This window comes from Podarcis gaigeae, assembly GCF_964106915.1.
Source record: "Podarcis gaigeae genome assembly, chromosome: 2".
NCBI classification, from domain to species: Eukaryota; Metazoa; Chordata; class Lepidosauria; order Squamata; family Lacertidae; genus Podarcis; species Podarcis gaigeae.
The window spans coordinates 86,840,479-86,861,596 of record NC_139679.1 but is presented as its reverse complement, the minus strand read 5'-3'; the positions used below and the strand labels follow the sequence as shown (position 1 = coordinate 86,861,596).

Below are 21,118 nucleotides of genomic sequence, written 5' to 3'. Positions count from 1 at the left end.
AAAAGCTGTTTTCTAAGTTTCATGTCACCTTGCAAAGTTAACCAACTTTGAAAAGTGTGAAGCAATACAATGAAACCAGATGGAGTGGGGGGGGGGAGCAAGAGAATAGAGAAAATTTTTGGAAAAGTGTGAACATGAAGCCTTTAAAACTGCCTGGCTAGTTGCCTTTAAATGTTAAGAACACTTGTGTCCCTTCTAGGTGTGAACAGATTCTTGAATTAGAAAGAGAGTTCTAGAATGGTAACTGAGTGTAAAAATGGAGTTCAGATATTGATGTCATTGAAATCTACAATTTCCAGTACCCAAACTGGAAAGAAAACAAAGATGAAAAAAAATGACTTTGATATGGGGAACATTAATATGTTAAGCAGCTAAAAAAATGTTACAAAAATATATTGGTATTGAATTCTGCATACATAGAGAGATTTTGATAATGTAGAAGCTAAATCTGGGTCCCTGTAAATTAAATAGATACACAAACAAAAACTGAATGTTGCAGGCAGTGCAGCTGTACTGGTAGGATCCTTTGCTGAAAGTTGAGACACATGGGGTATAGTCCCAAATATTATTGAAATTCATGGAACTTGAGTGATTAATAGCATTCTCAAGTCCCTTCCATTTCTGCAGGTCTTAAGGTCAGTTCCCATACTCCACAAACTCTACAGGTGAGCAGAAACATTAGCATTAGTCATCCACCAATCTTTTAGCAGTGTGTGTTTTAGACATCAGTGTTATTTAAAACATGCATTTAATCTGATTGTATTTTGCCTTGGGAAAACTGCCCACAATCACGGGCAGTGTGAATTGCCCTCAGTGCCCTAACTTTTCTTGGAATCTTCCCCCCTTGATTTGGATTCTAATTCCAATGCAGACACCAATTTGCATTGCAGAAGCTGCATTTTTCCTTTAAGACCTCTCTTTGGCTGCTTCCATTGTTACCGCATTTTTCGCTCCATAAGACGCACTTTTCCCCTTCTAAAAAGTAAGGGGAAATGTGTGTGCGTCTTATGGAGCGAATGCAGGGGGGAGGCAGGCAGGAAAAGCCCCCAAGACCCGCACACAAGCTCCGCGCGGCTCTTGCGGGCTTTTCCCCAGGAGGGAGAAGGGACTGACGCGGCCAGTCAGTCCCTTCTCCCTCCTCATAGAAAAACCCACAGGAGCCGTGCGCTCCTGAATGGGTACGCGGCTCCTGTGGGCTTTTGCGGAAGGTGGGGGTATTGCCATAGCCGTGCGCAGCCTCTCCCGGCTGGAGAGGTTATGCGCGGCTAAAGAGGAAGACAAGACAGCCAGCAGGATGGATCCCGCTCGCTGTCTTGGCTTCTTTGCTCTTTGGGATGGGGTGGGGCCCGGGCTTCCCCCAGCAGCCCCAGCAGCTCTGGGAGAAGCGGACATTTTTTTCCCCCTTGATTTCCCCCTCTAAAAACTAGGTGCGCCTTATGATCCAGTGCGCCTTATGGAGTGAAAAATACGGTAACAACATGGCACAGAATTGCTTTCTGTCTGTCCACACAGCAAGCACCTCTAGGCCAATTTTTCTATGGAGGCACCTCTGTGCTGCTATCATATACATAATAAGGAGACTAGGGGTGACTCCACTGTTTCTTATATAATGGTTCAATAGCTATAATGATGCGCTTTAAGCAAAATCTACAGTAAGCCACTGGATGGAATTACGGAACTATTCTGGTAATGCTCCAAGGCACTGCTTTCTTTGGCATCTTTTTGTCAATCGAATAGTTATGGCATTGACAGAATTCAAGTTACCTCCTGGCCTTCTAATCCTGATCCAATCTCCCGCTTATAGATGAGAATACACCCTCCCCTCATTCAGGTTTTGTGTTGCTATAGATACAGGATTCCTCTCCCACAGGCTGCATTTCAGATACAACCTTCAAGACCCATTAAGCCAGCGCTTCTGCTGCTGTTCAACCATAGCGTTTATTGTTAAACACTGTCCTTCAGTACACAGCATCCCAAATCTCCTTAGAGAAAACTAAGCTCAATTGTGTGCTGAAGTGAAATGGGAGGGTTTAAAGAAGAGATTTGGAGAGGGAGACCCTGACCCTGAGTGCTCAAGTCCTGGTAAACATAATGAGAAGGAGGATACTCAGTACCAACAGGATTCAGCTTTGGAATCTTAATTTCAAAAGCATGATGGAAATGGGCTAATATAAGGAAGAGATGAAGAAAGACACACAGGTTTACTTGTAATCTTATCTAGCTAAAACCCAGGATCTTGAAGAGTGCAGGGAGGGAATATGGGATTAGCTACAGGTTAGAGTATTTTCTTCCTTTCTTTCTCTTTCTTTCTTTCTTTCTTTCTTTCTTTCTTTCTTTCTTTCTTTCTTTCTCTCTTTCTCTCTTTCTCTCTTTCTCTTTCTTTCTTTCTCTCTCTCTCTGTTTTCAGAATATTAAAAGTGTTCTTTTAAAAATTCGAATAAAAGAGGGAAAGAAGGTGGTAGCAGAGTAAGAGAGAGAGAGAAGAGAAAGAAAGGAGGCAACAGTACAAAGCTGCAAAGTGGACAGGATAGACTACAGTAGGTATCAGTGGAGAATAAATTCTCAAGTGATAAATTTCTATCCACTATATGTGCATAAAGCCCAATCCCTGCAAGGAATATATCACATTATCATTCTAATACTAGCAAGTTGAGCAAAGTCAAGAAGGCTGACGACTGTGGGGCAGCAAGACATGCTGAATTTTGCAACTTTCAAATTCCCAAAATGAGGGGTGCTGAAAAGTTGTAATGTGACTTGTGAATTCAATATAAAATGGTACCTTTTAACTGTGTACTTATTTTTCTCACCAAAGAAACCCCAAGAAATTTAATACTGCCACACATAGGAGTCAAATAAAACAGCCGCATAATGCAGTGGTACGACTCCCCCCGCCCCCTTCCTCTGTAATGCTTGCATTTTTTTACTGTCTCCACTGTTTTAATCAGGTTGTTAAGATATACTGTTTTGTTACTGTAATTGTTTTTACTGGTTGTTAACCATCCCAATAGTATATTAACTAAAGGACAGCATGAATGCAGGTGTGCGCACATACACACAAAATAAAATAAATATTTGTGAGACAATTCCAAGACTCATGCTTGAGTTTCCAGTGGTGAAGTGCAGCTGATGTGAAACAAGATATACTAGCAGCTGTCTCCTACTCTTGAAATAGGCCAGAAATCCCCTTCCTTCCCATTTGCTTTCTCCTGAAGCAGATGAAAATGGCTCCTCTGAAGCATTTACACTGCCTGGGAGCAGATTCTCCCACCCCCTAATCAAGACCATTTCAAGTACTGCAAGCTAGATGCGATTAGGCTGCGTATATGTTTCAGTAACAGCACTCAGATGGCCAAGAAGGTATTTTGTGTAACTGGTCTCCTGCTGTGCAGATGGCTGCTCAGTTGACCTCTGAAGAATCCTCTCCAAGCTGGCAATTGGGAGTGGCAAAAGCTGTGTTGCAAAGAAGGATCATCAACCAGCCTCTACAGACTCATTGTCATTGGGCAAGGGGCAGTCTGCCCTTACAAGCAAAGGTGAGGGAGGACTGTTCTCTCTCTTGCATCCTCCATTTCATCCATCATGGATGTTTCCTTCATTCTGATTCCAGCAATTTAAGACAGGGCTATTAGCATACCCCAGCTTAGTCCTGTGGTTTTTAAACTTTCTTTTGCTTTAGCTTAAGCTTTCTCAAGACAGACTGTGTGAGTTTCCTCAGGCCTAGTTCATATGTTGCCTATATAAGTGCAGAAAGAAGAATCAAGAGTGATGCATGGTCATTTGGGGGATCTGAGAGTGCAATTCAACAGGTGCAAGGGTGGCAGGGAGGAGAGAACAATATTTTGGGGCACTAGTACTTCTTCCCTAGCTTCTACTGATGTGTGAATGCTCCTTCATTTGGGGGTATAACTTCCAATCCAAAGCTATTGACTCCAAAACTTAGTAGCCGATTAAAGCAAAGCATTGCATTGGCTTCCTATTTGCTTCCATGACCAACTCAAGGTGCTGGTGCTGACTTCCAAAGCTGTAAACAATTTGGGACCCAAATATCTGAAGCAGCATGTCTACCCATCCTAGCATCCTTGTACATGAAGATCTTCAAACAAGACCCCCTTCTACAAGTAATCATTAGTTGGTTGAGTACATTGTGTAGGTTTCAAGGGACAGTGTTGATGCTCTCTGCAAGGAAGCTCTACTGGTGCTGATGCTACAACCTTTGCATTGTCAGGTTAAAACATTTTTATTTACTCAGGCATTAAAACAAATATTGTATGGCACCCTGGAATTCACTAGGTCAATGACAGGCTAGATATTTTTTTAAAAAAAAATTATCCTCCTTTCTGTAAAGTATAACTTCAGTGTTCCCCCTTTTTTGTTCTGTGTTTTCTTTCCCAGCCCAAATATTATTTGTTCATTCCCCGCCCCCCCCCCTACTTCTAGTTTAGCATTCATTTCACCATTTGATTTTTCTTGTCCTTCTGTTTCCTACTGCTTTGCCTGAGCTTCCTGGATACATAATTACATTTTTAAAAAACCAGACAACATTTTGGATTCTACCGTCTACTGAACCATTGAGTCTCCACTGTTCCAAATTGCACTGTTTCCCCATCAGAGGCAACATCAGATAATGTGGAACTAAATATGAACTAGTATTTCTAAAGAATCCTCCTGCTAGAGTTCTCCTCTCCCCCACCCAAAACTTGCAAAGGGTTGTTGCCAGAGCATAAGAGGGAAATGGTGCTCTCCAAGATCTCTCAACCTTGGTTTACGCCAAGAGAATCCTTGGCACGAATGGGAGGGAGGAAAGGCCCTTTTCAAGCAAACATTAGCTCTTCCATAACTCTGCAATGTCATTCATGTTGCTTAAGGGCAGAAGTTTATGGAATGCTGCTCACACCAGGCTGCAAATGAGCTTTCACAGTGCAAGTGATAGAAAAGAAATGTTTAAAGGGATTAAACTGGAAGCTGGAGGAGGAGGGGCTACTCTTATGCAAATGAGTGGAGGTTGGAAGACAGCCCAGCGGGTCAGTCAAGGAATGGCATGCCTCTGCAGATGAAAGGACTATTAAGACTTTAGACCTGCTAGTCTTTAATGTTAAGAGTGCCGTGCAAATAATTCATCCATTAATGTAAGGCATGTGGAACTTCTTGAGGTTTATCAGGTAAGATCACTGATCTGGCTTGACTGCAATGAGAAACAAACTCTCCCCTCTCAACACAGTGGCTATGATAAAGTGGAAGAGGTTATCAGTGGGGAAGTACATATGGCAGGAGCAGCCAGGTAGTGCCATGGAGCCAGCCTCCTGACACCAGGATTGCAGTTTACGTGACGGTGCAGCACCAGAGTGGTGGCAAGGTCAGAGGGAACCACTGGAGCCAATACAGCACATTCACCGGTGCTACTACACATCCAGCCCCAGCTCCACACTGTCCCGGTGAGGTGCAGAGACACCAGTCTGGGAAAGGAAACTTTGCAGCAATGCCTCATTCCACCAGCCACTCCTGACCTTTGGAAAGGCTACGGTTGCAAGGCAGAATTACATAGCCAGAGCTCTGTAAGTAGTAGACAGAAACATTTTAAAACAGATTCTGATTGTCAAGCTACTATAGATTGACTAGCTGCGGAAACAGATCCAGTATTGTTACGGAGAATCCAGGCTAGGGATTGCACCAGCTCGTGAGGGGATGGGTGGCATCAACTGAATTAAGCAAAACAGAATGAGCAGAGGAGCAGAAATTGGGGGTGGGGGAGAGAGAAATACAATCTGGGAAAGTGTTTGAGGATGTGGGAAGGTGTACAATGCCAGATATAAATCAGAATTGACTAAATTCTGTTTGCAAAGTTGGATCAGCCCAAGTGTGGGAGAGTAGAGAGAAGGATGGGAGTTCCTCTGGGACACAAGCAAAGCTGGCTCAGGCCTAGGCAGCTTTCTCTGGCTTTCATAAGCAAATTTCTTTGGAAATGCTCATAAAACATAGCAGAGTCCCCTTGGGTAGCTTTGGCAGAGCAGCGGAGGAAGGAGGGGATGTTGATCCTGCACAGAACAATTTCACACAGCTGAAGAGAAAGAGAAACAGGAAAAAAGGAAAGCGGATAAACACAACGGCAGAAAGAGGATCAGGACTGCTTCCAAGGCCACAGGAGCGCCATGAACACACACTTCGTACATTCCAATAAAGCAAGGAAGCAGCACGAAACAACGGGAATGACTGGGGTGCCATTTCACCAAAGGAGCTGTGTGATGGGAGGGGAAGGCCCAGAATGGACACCTTTTGTGCAGAGAGGGTTGTAAGCAATCCAAGGTAAAAACATGCTCCTATCCCAAGTCGAGCAGAAAGACAAGCAAGCAGGTACTGGCAAACAAGGTAGTGGATCTGCTTGGGTGCAATCCCAGAGTTGCTTTCCCATTACTGGTTAATGGGAAAGCAACTCTGGGATTGCACCCAAGCAGATCCAGTACCGGCAGCTGCAGGAGCCAATGCAGCCGAGCATTAGCTTCTGCAGCTGCCGGTACTGGATCTGCTTGGGAAAGCAACTCTGGGATTGCACCCAAGCAAGGGTAACGTGTGATCTCCTCTCAGATGCATGCACAGTTGAGGCCAAACATGCATAAGAGGCAAACAGAGAATTTCTGCTGCATTTCCCCAAAGCAGCCTTCTCAAAAGATAACTATATTCCAAAAACTCACCGAAGTGTTTTGGCACTGGATGCTGGTGCTGTTAAAGCGCAGGGCAGTGACACGCTGGGATGTGCCAGGGATATGGAAGATGCACTCGTAATTGCGCTGTCCAGACTGTGGCTGTGGCAGGTTTTTGGCAGTCAAAGTGATGGGCTTCACCACACCCACAGGGATATATATCTGGGTAGATGGAAGGATCTGCGGGCAGTCCTGTGAGAGAGATGGGGGGAAAACAGTCAGCATTAAGATCTTCAAATTCAGATTGTCATGATTAGCCACAGATCATAGTCTCAAGCAGCACACTGCACAAAAACTTTACCCCACACATAAGAGTTCTGCAAGAATAAATTGAGCACTCATAAAATATGCTCCTCAACCAGGTGATAAGAATTGGCTAAAAGCTGACCTCCAATCAGATATATTCTCAATATAAGCTTCTTGCTCCTATCAATCCACCTTAGCTAATGAGTCTTCCAGTTGATTGCCCTCAGATTCTGATGTTCTAAAATCTCTGTCAATTAATCTCCTCTTCATGGCTCTATATACCTTGCCAAAGGGAACTCATGCACAGTACTAGACCACTACCTGCCCAACTTCCTCAAGCCCTTTCATAGTTCCAAACCATGGTAAGTGCTATGTTAGAAATGATCTGTCACTCAGTTTCTCCAGTCTATGTAAACATTATATTCAGACCTCAGAATAGATGTAAACAGTTCATACGCTATTATGGCTGTGTTCAGATGAACTCAAGAAAACACTAGGTATTTCTGCAGAGGTTATTCACAAAAGCCTTTTGTACTTCTGTACTGTTATTTCAGGGTCTGCATTCAGAGCATACCCAAGCAGCTACATAATTCACATATAAAAAATAATAATACAGATCATAAAACAGCTTAAAGCATAAAGTCCTGCCTTAAGTGAACAAAGAAGTTAGTGGAGATTGCAATATTGGTATACACCCAGTCATAATGTCATTGGGCAGGTGTGGACACACATCCCTTCAACAGGACCACCTGAGCCCTATAGTGACAATGTTGAGTGTGGGGTTTCTGTTCTCAACCAGAAACCTAAAGAAGGTTTCCGTTCTCAACCAAACACACACAGAAACTCTCTTCAAATGTCTGCACTAAATGCACGAAGGTCAAAAAAGAACCAATGCACCCTAGCGCACTGGGAGTGATGCTAACATGGCTCAGGACCACAATACCTGAAGGATTGCGTCTCTTCATATGAACCTATCCATACCCAACTGAGTCCCTTCTTTGTGGGCCTCCTCCACAAGAGGTTGAGGGTGGCAGCACAAGAATGATCCTTTTGATCACTACGGTGAGTGACCTACGGTGGCCGGCGAGGCCTCCCAAGCCATGCTGTTTCTGACGTGCTTGAATGGCTGAAGGAGGCTCCTCCGAGATGCCTCCTCCGGAGCAGCCACAGGATCCGGGGAGTTGCAGCTCCGGCAGAGAGTGGGACGATGACTTCGGGTAAGGCCTGTTTCCCAAGAGGAGCCACGGAGGCGGGAAACAGCAGCAGTCCATGCTCTATAAGGCCGTCTTCACCAGGAACCACAGGTGCCAGCTGATGCTGCAGATTGCCCTGGAAAGCATATGCTAAGCTGCTACTTGATGCTATGAAGAATATTGGCTGCACTGTTTTCAAAGATCGAGACTTCTCATGTGAAGAGTGTGATGGGTGTGTCAGTGGAGGATTCGATTCTTCAACATCACAGATTGTTCTGTGCCAAAACAATATTCATCACCAGTCTCATATGAACAGAGTGGTTGCACATGAGCTTCTCCATGCTTTTGATCACTGCCGTGCACATGTGGACTGGTTCAATAATATCAGGCATTTAGCTTGCTTGGAGATTCAAGCTGTTAATCTTAGTGGTGATTTCTCCCTCCTAAATGAAATAACCCGGTTTAAATTTGGATTGAAGCAGCATCAGCAGACTTGTGTAAAAGACAGAGCTGTTTGCTCCATCTTGGCTGTTCGGAACATCAGCAAAGAAATGGCCGAGAAAGCTGTGGGTGAAGTCTTTGAATCGTGTTTCAATGATCACGAGCCATTTGACAGAGTGCCTCACAGCAGATCAGATGCAAAATATGCACATAGAGATTTCCAAAACCGTGACCGGTACTATGCAAAATTTTAGTCAAAAACTGTTCATTTCTTGCTACAACATTTGGGGACAATTTTCAAAAGATTAATTGTGAAGATAACTGGAAGTCCACACACAACAAAGAATATTCATGTTGTCAAATTCCTGTTCTGTGTTTTGTTTGGTGTACAGACTGGTCTAGCAGCCCCCCCCCCCCCCCGTGCACATAAAAGTTTATGTGAGTATTCTACTGGAAATTAATTTTGCAAATGCTTTGGTTCTCATCCTTGGTTTAATAAATGCTGTTTCATTTAAAAAAAAGAATGCTCCTTTTCTGCAGTGCCTCCCCATTTGTCAAATGTTCTCACCAGGGAGCTTCAGCTGGCTCCTTCATTATACACTTTTAGGCGCCAGGTGAAAAGGTTCCTCTTCAACCAGGCCTTGGGCTGATTAACATCTGATGCCCTTTTAAATATGCTGTGGGAGGGATTCTTGGTTTGTTTTTATATTGTTTTTATATTGGTGTGTGTTTTATATTGTATTTTTATTCTGTGAGCCAACCTGAGATGTACAAATGAAGGGTGGTATACAATTATTATTATTATTATTATTATTATTATTATTATTATTATTACTACTACTACTTCTACTACTACTACTACTTCTACCACCACCACTACTATTACCTTTATCCCCATTTTAAGTCCTCATGCCATTCCAGATAGAGGGGAAAGTGTGTTTTGTCAGGTGAGATGGTAGCACTTCAGCAGTGAAATTCCCTTCCCCTTGTGGTGTGATTGGCATCAGTGTTGCTTATTTTTCAGCACCAGGTAAAAAAAGTCTATGTTCACTCAAGCCTTTGTTGGGGATAGAATCAATTTGCCAGCTGTAAAGGGGTTGCTTTCTGCATTGTTGCAAGATGCTTTCATTTGATGCTATCCCTGTTTTATGCGATTTTACTGTTTTGTGAAATTAATGGATATCCTTACTTTATTCTGTGACCTGCCCTGACATCAGCACTTGACGAAGGGGGGAGGGACACAAACTGAAATAATAAATAAGTAAACAAGCCCAAGCTGCAGAGCACCAAGCTGGCACATGAAGCCTTGCAAACCAAATGTTAGCTCTGACTGCAGCTCTCTCAGCATGCCTGACCTAGAAAACTCGCCCTATCCTAGTGTAAAGAAATCACCTCTAGGATTTCAATGAAGCCAATAATCAATCATGATGAATTTCTCAGAGCAGCATCCAGCCCTGCTAACCGTACTCACTAGTATCTCCCATGCTCCTTTATCTGCAAGGTCCCCACTAATCACTGGCAACCAATCGCTGCATCAGCCCCATCTCTGGAGGCAAAGGGGCATGCATGATGGAAAGGTTGCAGCTGCACCTGACAGAGGCTGGGTTTATTTGCTGACCCAGCCAAGAGCTCAGCTAGCACCTGAGTCATGGCATAACCTTTGCAGTCTCCTTCACTGAGTGGCTGTTCAGCACCCTAGCAAAGCAGACACATAAAACTCTGTACAGCATCCCTTGCTGCTCTCAAGAGGACAACCCTGACCTCCCCAAAGCCAGGTTGCAGAGCACAGGGAGAGAATAAAAATAAAAAGGATCAGGCAAGAAAACAGCCCTGCATCCCAGGAGGGTACCACTTTGGCAACAATAGCCTGATGCAATCCCCAGGCGAGTCAAACTGGGCCTGGGGAGGAGAGGCAACTCTGCTTTAAATAACAGGGAAAGGTGGAGAATAACATGTTTTGAAGCAAACAGTGGTAGGATCAGAAACTTTGCTCAGGAGCCTGCAAACACATTCACCATAGACTCCAACAGGGGGCGGACCAGCTCTTTCCCCCAGCCCAACTCACCAGCACCAATTCCAGTAAGCAAACTTGTAATAGAGGCAGGAACAGCAGAAGTGGGTGTGTCTATTCCAGGAACAGTTTCCAACTACACAAAAACAGGACACCTCAAAGTTCTTTATGGGAGCTCATTAACCCTTGAACAATACTTGCTTTGCTCGCTGGATTAAACCACAAAGTCAAAGCAGTACAGGAGATACATACCCACACCCTGGGGTTTCAAGTTCTCTTGAGTTTTTGAGGTTCTAAGAAGGTGAGTTGCACTAACTTCTCTCCCAAGATTCCATGATTTCACTGACATACAGGAAATAACACCCACATAGCTCTTTGTTCTCCTTGGGAATCAAATCCACTAATTCTGGGATTTTCCTTTTAATTCTGGGGCATCTTGGGCAAACAGATTAGGTGCACATGCCTAAATACCATAGCCCAAAACACAGAGTGCCTAAAAGGACACACCCAGCATATGGATACAAAACGTGGGTGCACGGCAAATGGAGTACATGAGCTAAGAGCCTCTCTCCCAAAACATGCACACATTTTGCTGACTGGCTTTTTGAGACAGACCCTGCTCAATCCTGCTACGTCACATGTTTAGCGTCTACAGGGAGCCGTGTGTCATCCAGCAACAATTTTGCCCCGCTCAAAAACAGGAAACACCTGGTGCTAAGGAGGCTTTCCTAAAGAGTCTCATGGCTCCGCACTCGTGATGCTGGGCTGGGAGCTACACAGCAGAAATGGCTCTGACACTGGCCAGGCCTTTCCCAGCTGTTCCCTCTTCCGGAGCAGCCAATTCCAAGGACTAATGAGAACGCTCCCTTACCCATACTCCACATGTCTGTCATCTCCTCAGCCAGGTCTGCATATTTTCAGCATGTACGTTCATGGATACTGCAAGCAACGGAATTTTGAACTAATTTTGAGCGCACAGGATGCCAGTCTCCAGTTTGAAAAGCAAGCTGTCAGCCCATATTATTTCAGAGATAAATAGGAAAGCCTCTACATCACATCTGCTGGGGTCTCTTCTCGGATGTCCCTCATTTTAAAGGACATCCCTGATTTAGCAAAATTGCACCTGCGTGAAACAGCTGAGAAGATGGGAGGGCTCTGCTCTGTGCAAAAAACTAAAGCACAACTTTTGGGGTCTGTGGTTAACAGAGCTGTGAGTGAACAGGAGTTTGCAAGAGAAGAACATTTTTAAAAAGTGAAAAGTGTGGTGTCCTTTTAGGGGATCCTTAGGAATCGGAGTTCTCTACCCATGCTCAGCATCCCCTGTCTTTACCTTATTGCTAAATAATGCCAAACAACTCTTACATTTCTTGTCCACAATCAAAAGCCTTGCCAAAATTTCTGTAAGTGAAAACATGCGAATGAGCTTAGTTAACTTGCATAATAGGCTTCTGAATACTAATATTTACTCAGAGTAGACCTAACAGACCTATGTTAGTAATGGCTATTAATGGGCCTATTTTGAGTAAATGTTAGTTAAGAACAACGCATGAAATCCACTATTCCAAAATTGTGATTGAATGATAGGAACCTTCAGACTGCAATCTTATGTAAATTTACAAGGGAGTCAGCCCCAGTGAACCAATAAGAGGCTTGCCTTACATACATGCATAGGATTGTGCTCTCCACTGCTCACCTATGGGGGGAACCAGAGTAAAGGAGAGATGAACAGACTTAGTGCTGAAATTCTCCACAGTAAGCATCTGCCTTCAAAGCACATGCTCATCTATTCAACATCAAACACTCTCCCACCCTGCCTTCAACCTCCTCAAATCATGCTTTTAATTAGGAGATCATTTTGCTATAATAGCCAATCACATTCCGTTGTCATGCAAAAGTCTTTAATTTCTTAAAAAATTGAAATTCGGGAAATTCAGTACTGAACAGCAATTATTTTTAAAAAATGAAGAATCTGTGGAATTAGGAAATGAAGAAGAATGTTCCTGGATGACTTCACATGAGCATGTTTTAACTTTCCCACAGGCAGCAAGAAAAACCTTCCACATACTGCTGCTTGCTATCCGTTTTTGTTCTCAGCAGAAATTTAAGAGACAATGAATGAGAAACTATTAAAAAAAGGGTTAAGAGCCTGTGTGGGCGCTGCACTAAAGGATTTTTCCATTACACCTCTCTGGCCAAAACCCACAAGACACAGACAAACTTGCAATTTAGCCAGACCAAGGCTTGCCTAAAATAGCTCCAAGGATTAATCTAACATGCATAAACGAATAGTAGGATGCAAAGGGTAGGATGCATCTCTGGCCCCAGCCCATCCCAAAACGAAAGCAAGAGGCACTGAAAAGAGGAGTGTGTTGGCATCCTCACCACATTCAGAGGTCCCTCTTTAACCACTTCTCTTTGGAGGCCACATGAAAACAAGCTGAGTAAAAGCCAAGGCCTGTTTGTTCCACCCAGAGCAGTGGGCCAATAAGAACAGCGAGTCCAATGGCATTTTGTCTGTTCTGCTTCCCTCCAGAACCAAGAACCGCAGAGGCAGTATCCAAAGAGGAAGGAAGCAGGTTCGGAGGAGGCTTCTCCAAACATCATGCAACTGGCTGAGGAGATTAAAAATTTAACACAATTGGATGAAAATCTTCAGCTGCTGATTGCTGCATATCACACTTCTGTTAAAGACACCCCGCTGCCCATTGGGCAAGTTCAACTGAGCATGAGTAGACGTAAGGTGTTCACAGCTTAAAATGCAGCTAGGTTGTGCTTTTTCTCAATTTGGATCAGAGTTGTTTTAGGGGGAGACACATCAAAATGCAGTATTTTTCAAGAAAAAACAGGACAGACGCAGGATAGATGTGTGTGAACACTGCTTCCCCAACCAGCAGTGGGAGCACACTGGATGAGGAGTAAATGGGAATGTGCATACAGCCACAGTCATGCACTGATCACTGCTTCAGCCACATAAGGTTTAGAATTACATCTGCCAAGGTTGCTTGCTTGCTATTTCTTCCCTGTGTTGAGTCTTCCTGAAAGACTTGGGCCATACATGCTGCCCCCCAGCTTAGAAGAAAAAGAATTCAATCACTATATATGTTCTTCCAAGCTAGGTTACACCTGCTTGTTTTTGCATGCCACTATACCATTCACCTCTCTATATATCTATATATCCCAACACTTCTTCTTTTGTATGCCTGTACCCTGTGGATTTAGAGTTTACCCTTTCCCCATTCCCTGAAGGTACAGGAGCAAGGATTTGGCCTTTTCTTTTCTTTTTTAGGGGAAGGATGCCCCCAACAGCTCTTACAAACTGCTTTAAAAATGTGACACTATGCCACTCCTGCTAGCTGTGACTCCCCTTCCTGTTTCAGGTACTCCGCATCTAGCAGCCAATAAATATGAACGCTCATCAACATGGGCAGAGTAAAAGAAACATAAATGCTTAATGGCATTTTCTTTTTTTTAAAATGCCATTCAAGGCTAAGGGCTTTTCAAAGTCTACCGCTCCCTTTTGTTTCACAGCCTTTTGGTCTCACAGTTTACAGACATTGGAGTCTCCATACTGATGAGTGTCTGCTTATTCCTCAAGCTTACTCCTTCAGCTCTTGGGGGTGCAAGGGGATGCCCCACTTGTCTTGCTCATCCATTTCTTCCCAGGTCAATAGGATCAGGCTCACCAGCAACAGCTTCTGCCTTTAATAACAGTTGACAGAGTTTGGCCCGTCATAAATAAGATAAATCCCTCTTTCCTCCCACGTAAGCAGCCCTTGCAAAAGAAACTGTGCTGCTGGTGACTGGGTGCTGGATGAGTAACTGCCAATCTCCCATGGTTCCTTTTCCTGGAGGGCCCAAACTCCCAGAGATGATAAAGGGTGGGGTGGAGGGGAATTAATTGTTTGTTGCTGGAAGCTCGACCTCTTCGATGTGGAGCCCGACACTCATCAGCCTGGAGGGGCTGCGAGACAGGAGTCACAGTGGGAAATGACACAGGGAGAGAAGGAAGCGAAAAATACAGCTCAGGGCACCTCCGCTATGCCAGCACTCACAGCAAAAGATTAGAGCGGGATTCATCTAATGCAACACGGGAGCTGTCAAGCTGGCTGTAGCGCAGCACAGCACAAAATGCCTTGTCCAGAGTAATCCATGAAAGCAGAGGACCCAAAACAAACAAGTGCTAGGAGCTAATATGAGGCAGAGCCCAAAGGACATGACTGCTTCTTACTCAAAGCCAGAGGGGAATATGTGTTAGTCATGAGAATGCAGAATGGCTGGAAAGGTTTAAAATGAGATTAAAAGGTGCATAGGAGTTTAGGGCAGACTGAAGGAGGAGGTCTGAGGAGAAAGATGAGAGATGTAGCTGCTGATATACGCACCTTTTTAAAAAATGACATAGAAGGACTCAAACCTCACTGGCAGAACTGTGAGGTTCTGCTGCAGTGAGGGGGAAAGAGTTCTGCATGTTTTCAGAGGTGCTCTTTTTATGACTGCTGGCACTCCAAGAAGGGTCTGTGGCTAAGTGTTGAGGAGACCAGACTCAAGCTTCTCAGAGAAAGGAAAGACGAGTACCTATGAAAAGGTGGGAACTGGCATTTATGGACCCAAAAGAGCTTAAATGTTTTAGCTTATCCTTGAAGGTGCTCAGCTTATAAAGAATAAGAGTTAAGGTTTAAAACTATAACAAAAAGTAGTTTTATTTTTAAATAGAAATATTAGGCACTGAAGACTCTGTTGAAATGTCTATAGCCAAATTATTAAGGAGCATTCATTTCTACAGCTACTAATGGGCATTTGGCCTTCATAAGAGTACTGTTTTAAGATATCTTTAGGGGTCATAACCTCCCCGCCCCCCCATCTCCTTTAAATACAACAGGACAGCTGGGAAATGCTTACAAATGAGGGAAAGGCAGTTGTGCTAGCATAATGTATTCTGTAAGCCCAGAGAAAAGGGAAAGGGGGTACGTTTAGGCAGCCAGTGAAACGTGCAAAGTTACTAGCATGAATCTAGCATCCATTTCATTCTGGTCAAGATGTTAGATCCACTGTGGAGAAACTGTGGCCTTCCATACGTGGTTTGATTACAAGCTGCCATCATCCCTGGCCATGTTGGCTGCAGTTGATGGGGGTTGGGAGTCCAGCCATATCTGGAGGGCCATGGGTTTCCCATCTCTGAATTGTGAAGTTTTGCTTACTGGGAAGAGAAGAGGTGTTTCCTTTCCTTGAATTGCCAACTGTGTCACCAAGATTTCTTTGTCGCTTAGTGGGATCAACAAGATCCATTTTAAAAAAAAACCTCACTTTATACACTGTGGGTTATAAACCTTCAACCTGTGGGTTAAACATGGTCCTTGGAAGTCTCTCAATGGTCCTGCTTCTCTCTCTCTCTCACACACACACACACACACACACACACACACCAAAATGTGTTTTTGTCGGGCTAGGATGTTTCTGAATTCTGGTTGTTCCTGTTGCTTGTATGGATAGAGAGGTGTGTGTAAGTGTGTGTAGGTACTAGCCTACTACACAAAGGTAACATCTGCATCAAATGTTCCACCTACTTTTGCCTCTACCACTGGAATGTGGCCCTCAAAAGGTTTCCCAGAAGCAAAGGTGGCCCTTGGGCTGAAAACGGTTCCCCCACTCCTGACTTATAATGGTTCCCTCCACCAGAGTGGAGGGCAATTGCTTCCAAATGGTTTCAATCTGTATTCTGACACACACAATCTAGAAGAGCTTCCTTATTTTTCTGTTGCGGCAAAAAAGAAACAGAACAACGGCAGTGAGGTCTGCTGGCATCTTAAAGGGCAAGAGCCACAAAGTGGTGTGAGCTCTCTAGGGATTAGACACAGGAGTCCTTTGTGACCCACCAAGTCCTTTTGAAGAACACAAGTCCTTTTGCATTCTGCTGACAGGGCTGAATAGCAAAATGCCTCTTAAGATATTGTGCCACTGTTTATGGTCTGTCCATAGTGCTTTCTGTGGAGGCAGAGGTGGATTTTATGGTCATCTGAGCCTGCCAAGGGCACACTCATTTTCACAATAGGAGTTAGATATGAATTTCAGTTTTTTCCAAATACCCCTTGCCGGATGGCAACATAGCTACGTGTTCTCAGTTTGCCCTTGGTTCATTGAGACTCAGGGGGTGGTTTTTGTCCCCTCATCCCACCCCACAAAAGGCAGGAAACTGTTTGAAACAGTGCATGCTGCCTAACTTATGGAGGAAGGTGATAATTTACAAGGCAGAAACCACAAAAATAGCCCTGTCGTTTATCAGAGACATCACATACTAGCCTTTGGAACCACCAAAAGAAGGTGTCTGAAAGGTCACCTAACTGCAGCTGCAGTTGTTGACATCAAGGCTCTGCAAATCCATCCTGCATCCTCTCTTTGTCCATAGTTCCCCCTTTGTACATCTTGGTTGGGGTCATATATTTAACACACCCTAACCTCTAAGTGAAACAGTTCTGAGCATCACAGGTAGCTATGAACTACTTTCTCTAGACAGAGTGTTTCATGTTTCAACATCTCTCATCAACCACCATTTTAGATTTAGCCTCCAATTTGAAAGCAGATCTCACAATCAGAATAGTAACATATCTAAATTAGCTACAAATGCCTGTTATGATCAAGTACCATGTTACCCTTTAATGAAACAACTATAACATGGCACTTGCCTTGAGCCAGGTTTGGCTAAGGCTTAACTCTCAGGTATGTTCTCAGTGCCATGATTCATCACTAGAACATGTGGAGAACATAATTTCTTACATGAATCTATGCTCTTCACATTTCACTCATTGTATGAAATGTATGAAAACATACATTTCACTCATTGTTCAGTTATTAACCCCAGTGCCCACATATCTAGAATCAGAGGGGAAAGAGGCCTTCTAGGAAGACTTTATCTCCAGCAGCAATATGATTAAAAATTAAGCCCTGATAAGTTGATCACAGCTCTCTACCAGATCACCTTTGACTCCAAATGCACCAAAGTTCTCTATATGCATTCAACTATATTTTAGAGAGCCCTCTACAACTTCATTTAATTTAAATGCTCATAATAATGGTGATGATGATGATGATGATGATGATGATGATGATGATGCCTTCCCAAAAAGGCAAAAGCCCCTGAGAAAATCAACCAAGTAGAAGGATGGATGGAACTGTTTTGGACAGGCAGTAGAATTTAACTGAAACATTCAATAGGTGTTCACAGAATGTCTTTAATTTCCAAAATAATTGCAAACTGGGGTTTAAGTCTGCCTCAGAATACTTGTAAGTGTCACCCTAATCCTAAACATAGGAGGCTGGCTGTGGTCAGCAAGTGGTGACAGAAAGGAACTCTGTACATGTTAGAAACAACTCTCTTTTTTACTTCTCTTTCTAACTTCATTTTTTCCAAGAACTAAACACTGGAATTGAAAACAGACTCTGGAGCTACTCTACCTCAAATTATACCTCATTCCTGGGGAGTTATTTTCTTTCAACATGGGATGTCACACTGTACAGAGTTGACAGCCCCTGCCTTCACTACTCACCCAGCTCATAATACCTAGACAGACAACTAGCCACTGTGGAATAACAAGAATTGCTGCTATACAAGGAATCTCCAAAATGTGTAATCCTCCAGAGCAAATGCAAGAAAAGCCAGTAACTGGTTACTTTATTGGGAGGATGTATTACATTACATTACATTATCTAAAAAAAACCCTCATTGCAACAAAAAGGCACACAGTGAGATTGTTCTGTTGTCCTGAGTTCATTAGCCAGTGCACTGTATTATTTTAGCACTCCTTGCTCCTTTGCAATCTAAAAGTGAAACTCTGTCCTTGCCTCTAAGAATTGACACTCAGGATACAAATGCTCATTTCTGCAGGGCAGGTGATCTGTCACTTGGAAACACTGATTCTCCTTGACAATTCAAACTCCACATCACATGAACCAAATCAGAAATGAAATAAAGTATGCATTGTAGGAAATGGGTGGTTTCCTCAGCTCTTATATTAAAGTCATCCTTAAGGACACTGGAGGATTCACCATATATACTGTGGAAATCTCCATGTGTCTCACCTGCAAGGTAGCTTAGAAGACAATTGAAAAATCTGTCGCAATCTTAACTCGGATTTACTGGAGGAACACTCAATCAATGCAGCAGAGAAGGAGTTAAAGATGTGCCTGAGGGCTGAAATGACTAATAAAGATAAGACAGGAAGAGGAAGGAAGGACCCCAGTGAGTGCAACAGTGACCTATCTGAAACAGACATTCTGGCCCGCAGGCTTCTCTCTTAATGGCTTGCAGACTGACTGTGCAACCAGGGTAAATCAAAAAAGGGTGAAGAAGCAAAATCCTCTTGGTGAGGAAAGATTTCTCTCCACTGAAGTTTCCAGAGCATCCCGCCACACAAAGGTCTCACAAGCCAGGCCCCTATCTTCTGAACAGCCTGGCTAACGTTGCCAGTCCACGGCCCTCGCCGTCCCACTGCAAACCTTCTGGGGACCACTTGCCCAAGTTGGTGTGGCTGAAGTGTAAAGTGCACATGACTGAGGCCAGCTTGAAAATCTTATTAATGCATATGATTAACTGGAATTAATGTTTAAAAAATTAACTGAAATTAATTCATTGCCCTGGTATGGTTTGTTACAGTCACCAAAAACTAATACTGCTTGACTTTAATGGTCTGTAGCAATTATTATTCTCCCCCACAGCACCACGTATAACATTAATCAATTAATTGCCATTGCTCCCCCTGCCTGGGGCATAAGGAGAAGGGTGGAATGGCAACCACTTCAGTACATTTGATAGTCTACAATTCCTTTTATAAAGCACCATCTGTAGGGGCCCTGTTCTACTACCTCTGAACTGAAATTCTCCTCTTTCTCTGGACATCAGCCTTTGGGTTTGAAGCTTAAAAGCCTCTCCATGAGGTGACAACACCTCCCTCACTTCACTGTGTTGCAGCTCTCCCTCTCACTGGTGACCATTGTTCAAATTTCCTCCCCATCATGGTCCTGGGCTGAGAGTCATGAGGAGGAAAACAGCACCTTCTTCACTAATGCACCATTGAGAACCTCTGCATAACACTGTCCTCAGTGATGCTCACAGCAGTGATATCATCCAAGCACTTACAGAAATCTCCAAGCGCTCCAGAAGCATTAGTTGCAGCAGAAAGCAGCAGCAGCTCAATGCAGAGACCCCAGAAAACTGTAGGGCCCTTTGTAACCCCTACAAAGCCCAGCCACTGACAGTTACATGCCCTGTATTGCTCTCATTAATTTTTGTCACCACCACTGAAAGCAAAATGTCTTGGGAGGCCTTAGGGGCCATATCTGGACCAGGGACTGCAAGTATGTCACTGCTATGACAAACCATAGTTTACAGCTAGAATGAGCCTTGGGCTCATACACTCTCCCCCTTCTCCTTACATGTAGAGAGCAGGAGGCCCCTGGCAGCAGTGGAACCTTGGTTCTCAAACTTAATTCATTTTGGAAGTCTGTTCAACTCCCGAAACATTTGAAAACCAAGGAGCAGCTTCCAATTGATGCAGGCACCCCAGAAACAATAGCTGACAGCCACATCAGACATTCGGCTTCCAAAAAACATTCGAAAACCGGAATGTGGGGTTTTCAGTGTTCAGGAGCTGATTTCTTCATCAACTAAACGGTTCAAGAACCAAGGTTCCACTTTACTTTCATTTCCAATGAATTTTGGCTCATTATTGCATGTGAACAAGGGATTCTGGTTCATAACAAACTCTGTTCAGTTTCAAAGCAAGCTAACTTCAAACCATGAATTGTGAAGCTGTCTTGCTAAACTAACCAGAGTTTGTTATAAACCATGACTCTTGGTTCACAGACAACAGCGCACCAAGATTAACTGAAATTAAAGCCACACTGCTGAAAGCTCTCCTCTCAACCATGTAGCAAGTAAAAAGAGTTGGTGCTAGGAGTAAGGTTATGTGACGTGTGAGCCCAAGGCTTGCCCAAGTTTGTTCCAGCTCATGCAAGTCATGAGAAACAATGGCACGTGACTTGCTAATCTGTTCTCTGTATCAGTTTTAAGGACGTTTTATGATGCTATTCTAAGCACACTTAGTAGTGCATTGGAAAGCAATGGGACTTGCTTCCATAAAGGGGCAAGATGCTTGATTAACATGGAGAGTAGATTAAGGTCTGTCTTCTTTTGTTCCACTAAATGCCTGTCCAGCCTTTTACAACTTCAAAAGGGAGAAAATTCCACCAAGTTTCCAAGACAGTTTCTTACACTGTGGAATTTCAGCCCGGCAGGTCTTCCTGAAGATTAGCCAAAATACTTTTAAACCATTACTTTTTATACTATCAGAGACTATTCACAGAAGTGAACAGAATGAACAATTATTTGTTCTCTTGCTCCCAAAATGAAGCCTGTTAACCTTTTTTCCACACCTCCAAGCCTTTTCTCCGATCTTGTTCGATAGCTAAACATACCAAGGTCCTTCAAGCAGCTGAAGAAGGAGGAGAGGACAGAGGGTGAAGAAAGAGCTGTGAAAGGAGGG

General features: G+C 43.7%; 1 protein-coding gene and 1 pseudogene across 7 annotated transcripts in view; one reads left to right on the top strand and one right to left on the bottom strand.

Moving 5' to 3' along the window:
• Nucleotides 1-21,118, bottom strand: part of PLXNA1 (plexin A1) — a 302,883-nt gene that overhangs the window by 87,413 nt on the left and 194,352 nt on the right. For all 6 annotated transcript variants that reach the window (XM_083721536.1, XM_083721535.1, XM_083721533.1 and 3 more), the window contains exon 10: nucleotides 6,687-6,887. In XM_083721536.1, the coding sequence (XP_083577662.1) occupies nucleotides 6,687-6,887 (201 nt within the window). The remainder of the gene's footprint in view (nucleotides 1-6,686; nucleotides 6,888-21,118) is intronic.
• On the top strand, nucleotides 8,001-9,099 carry LOC310836485 (mitochondrial inner membrane protease ATP23 homolog pseudogene; annotated as a pseudogene). Its single transcript has one exon. The product of its transcript is annotated as a mitochondrial inner membrane protease ATP23 homolog pseudogene (transcript).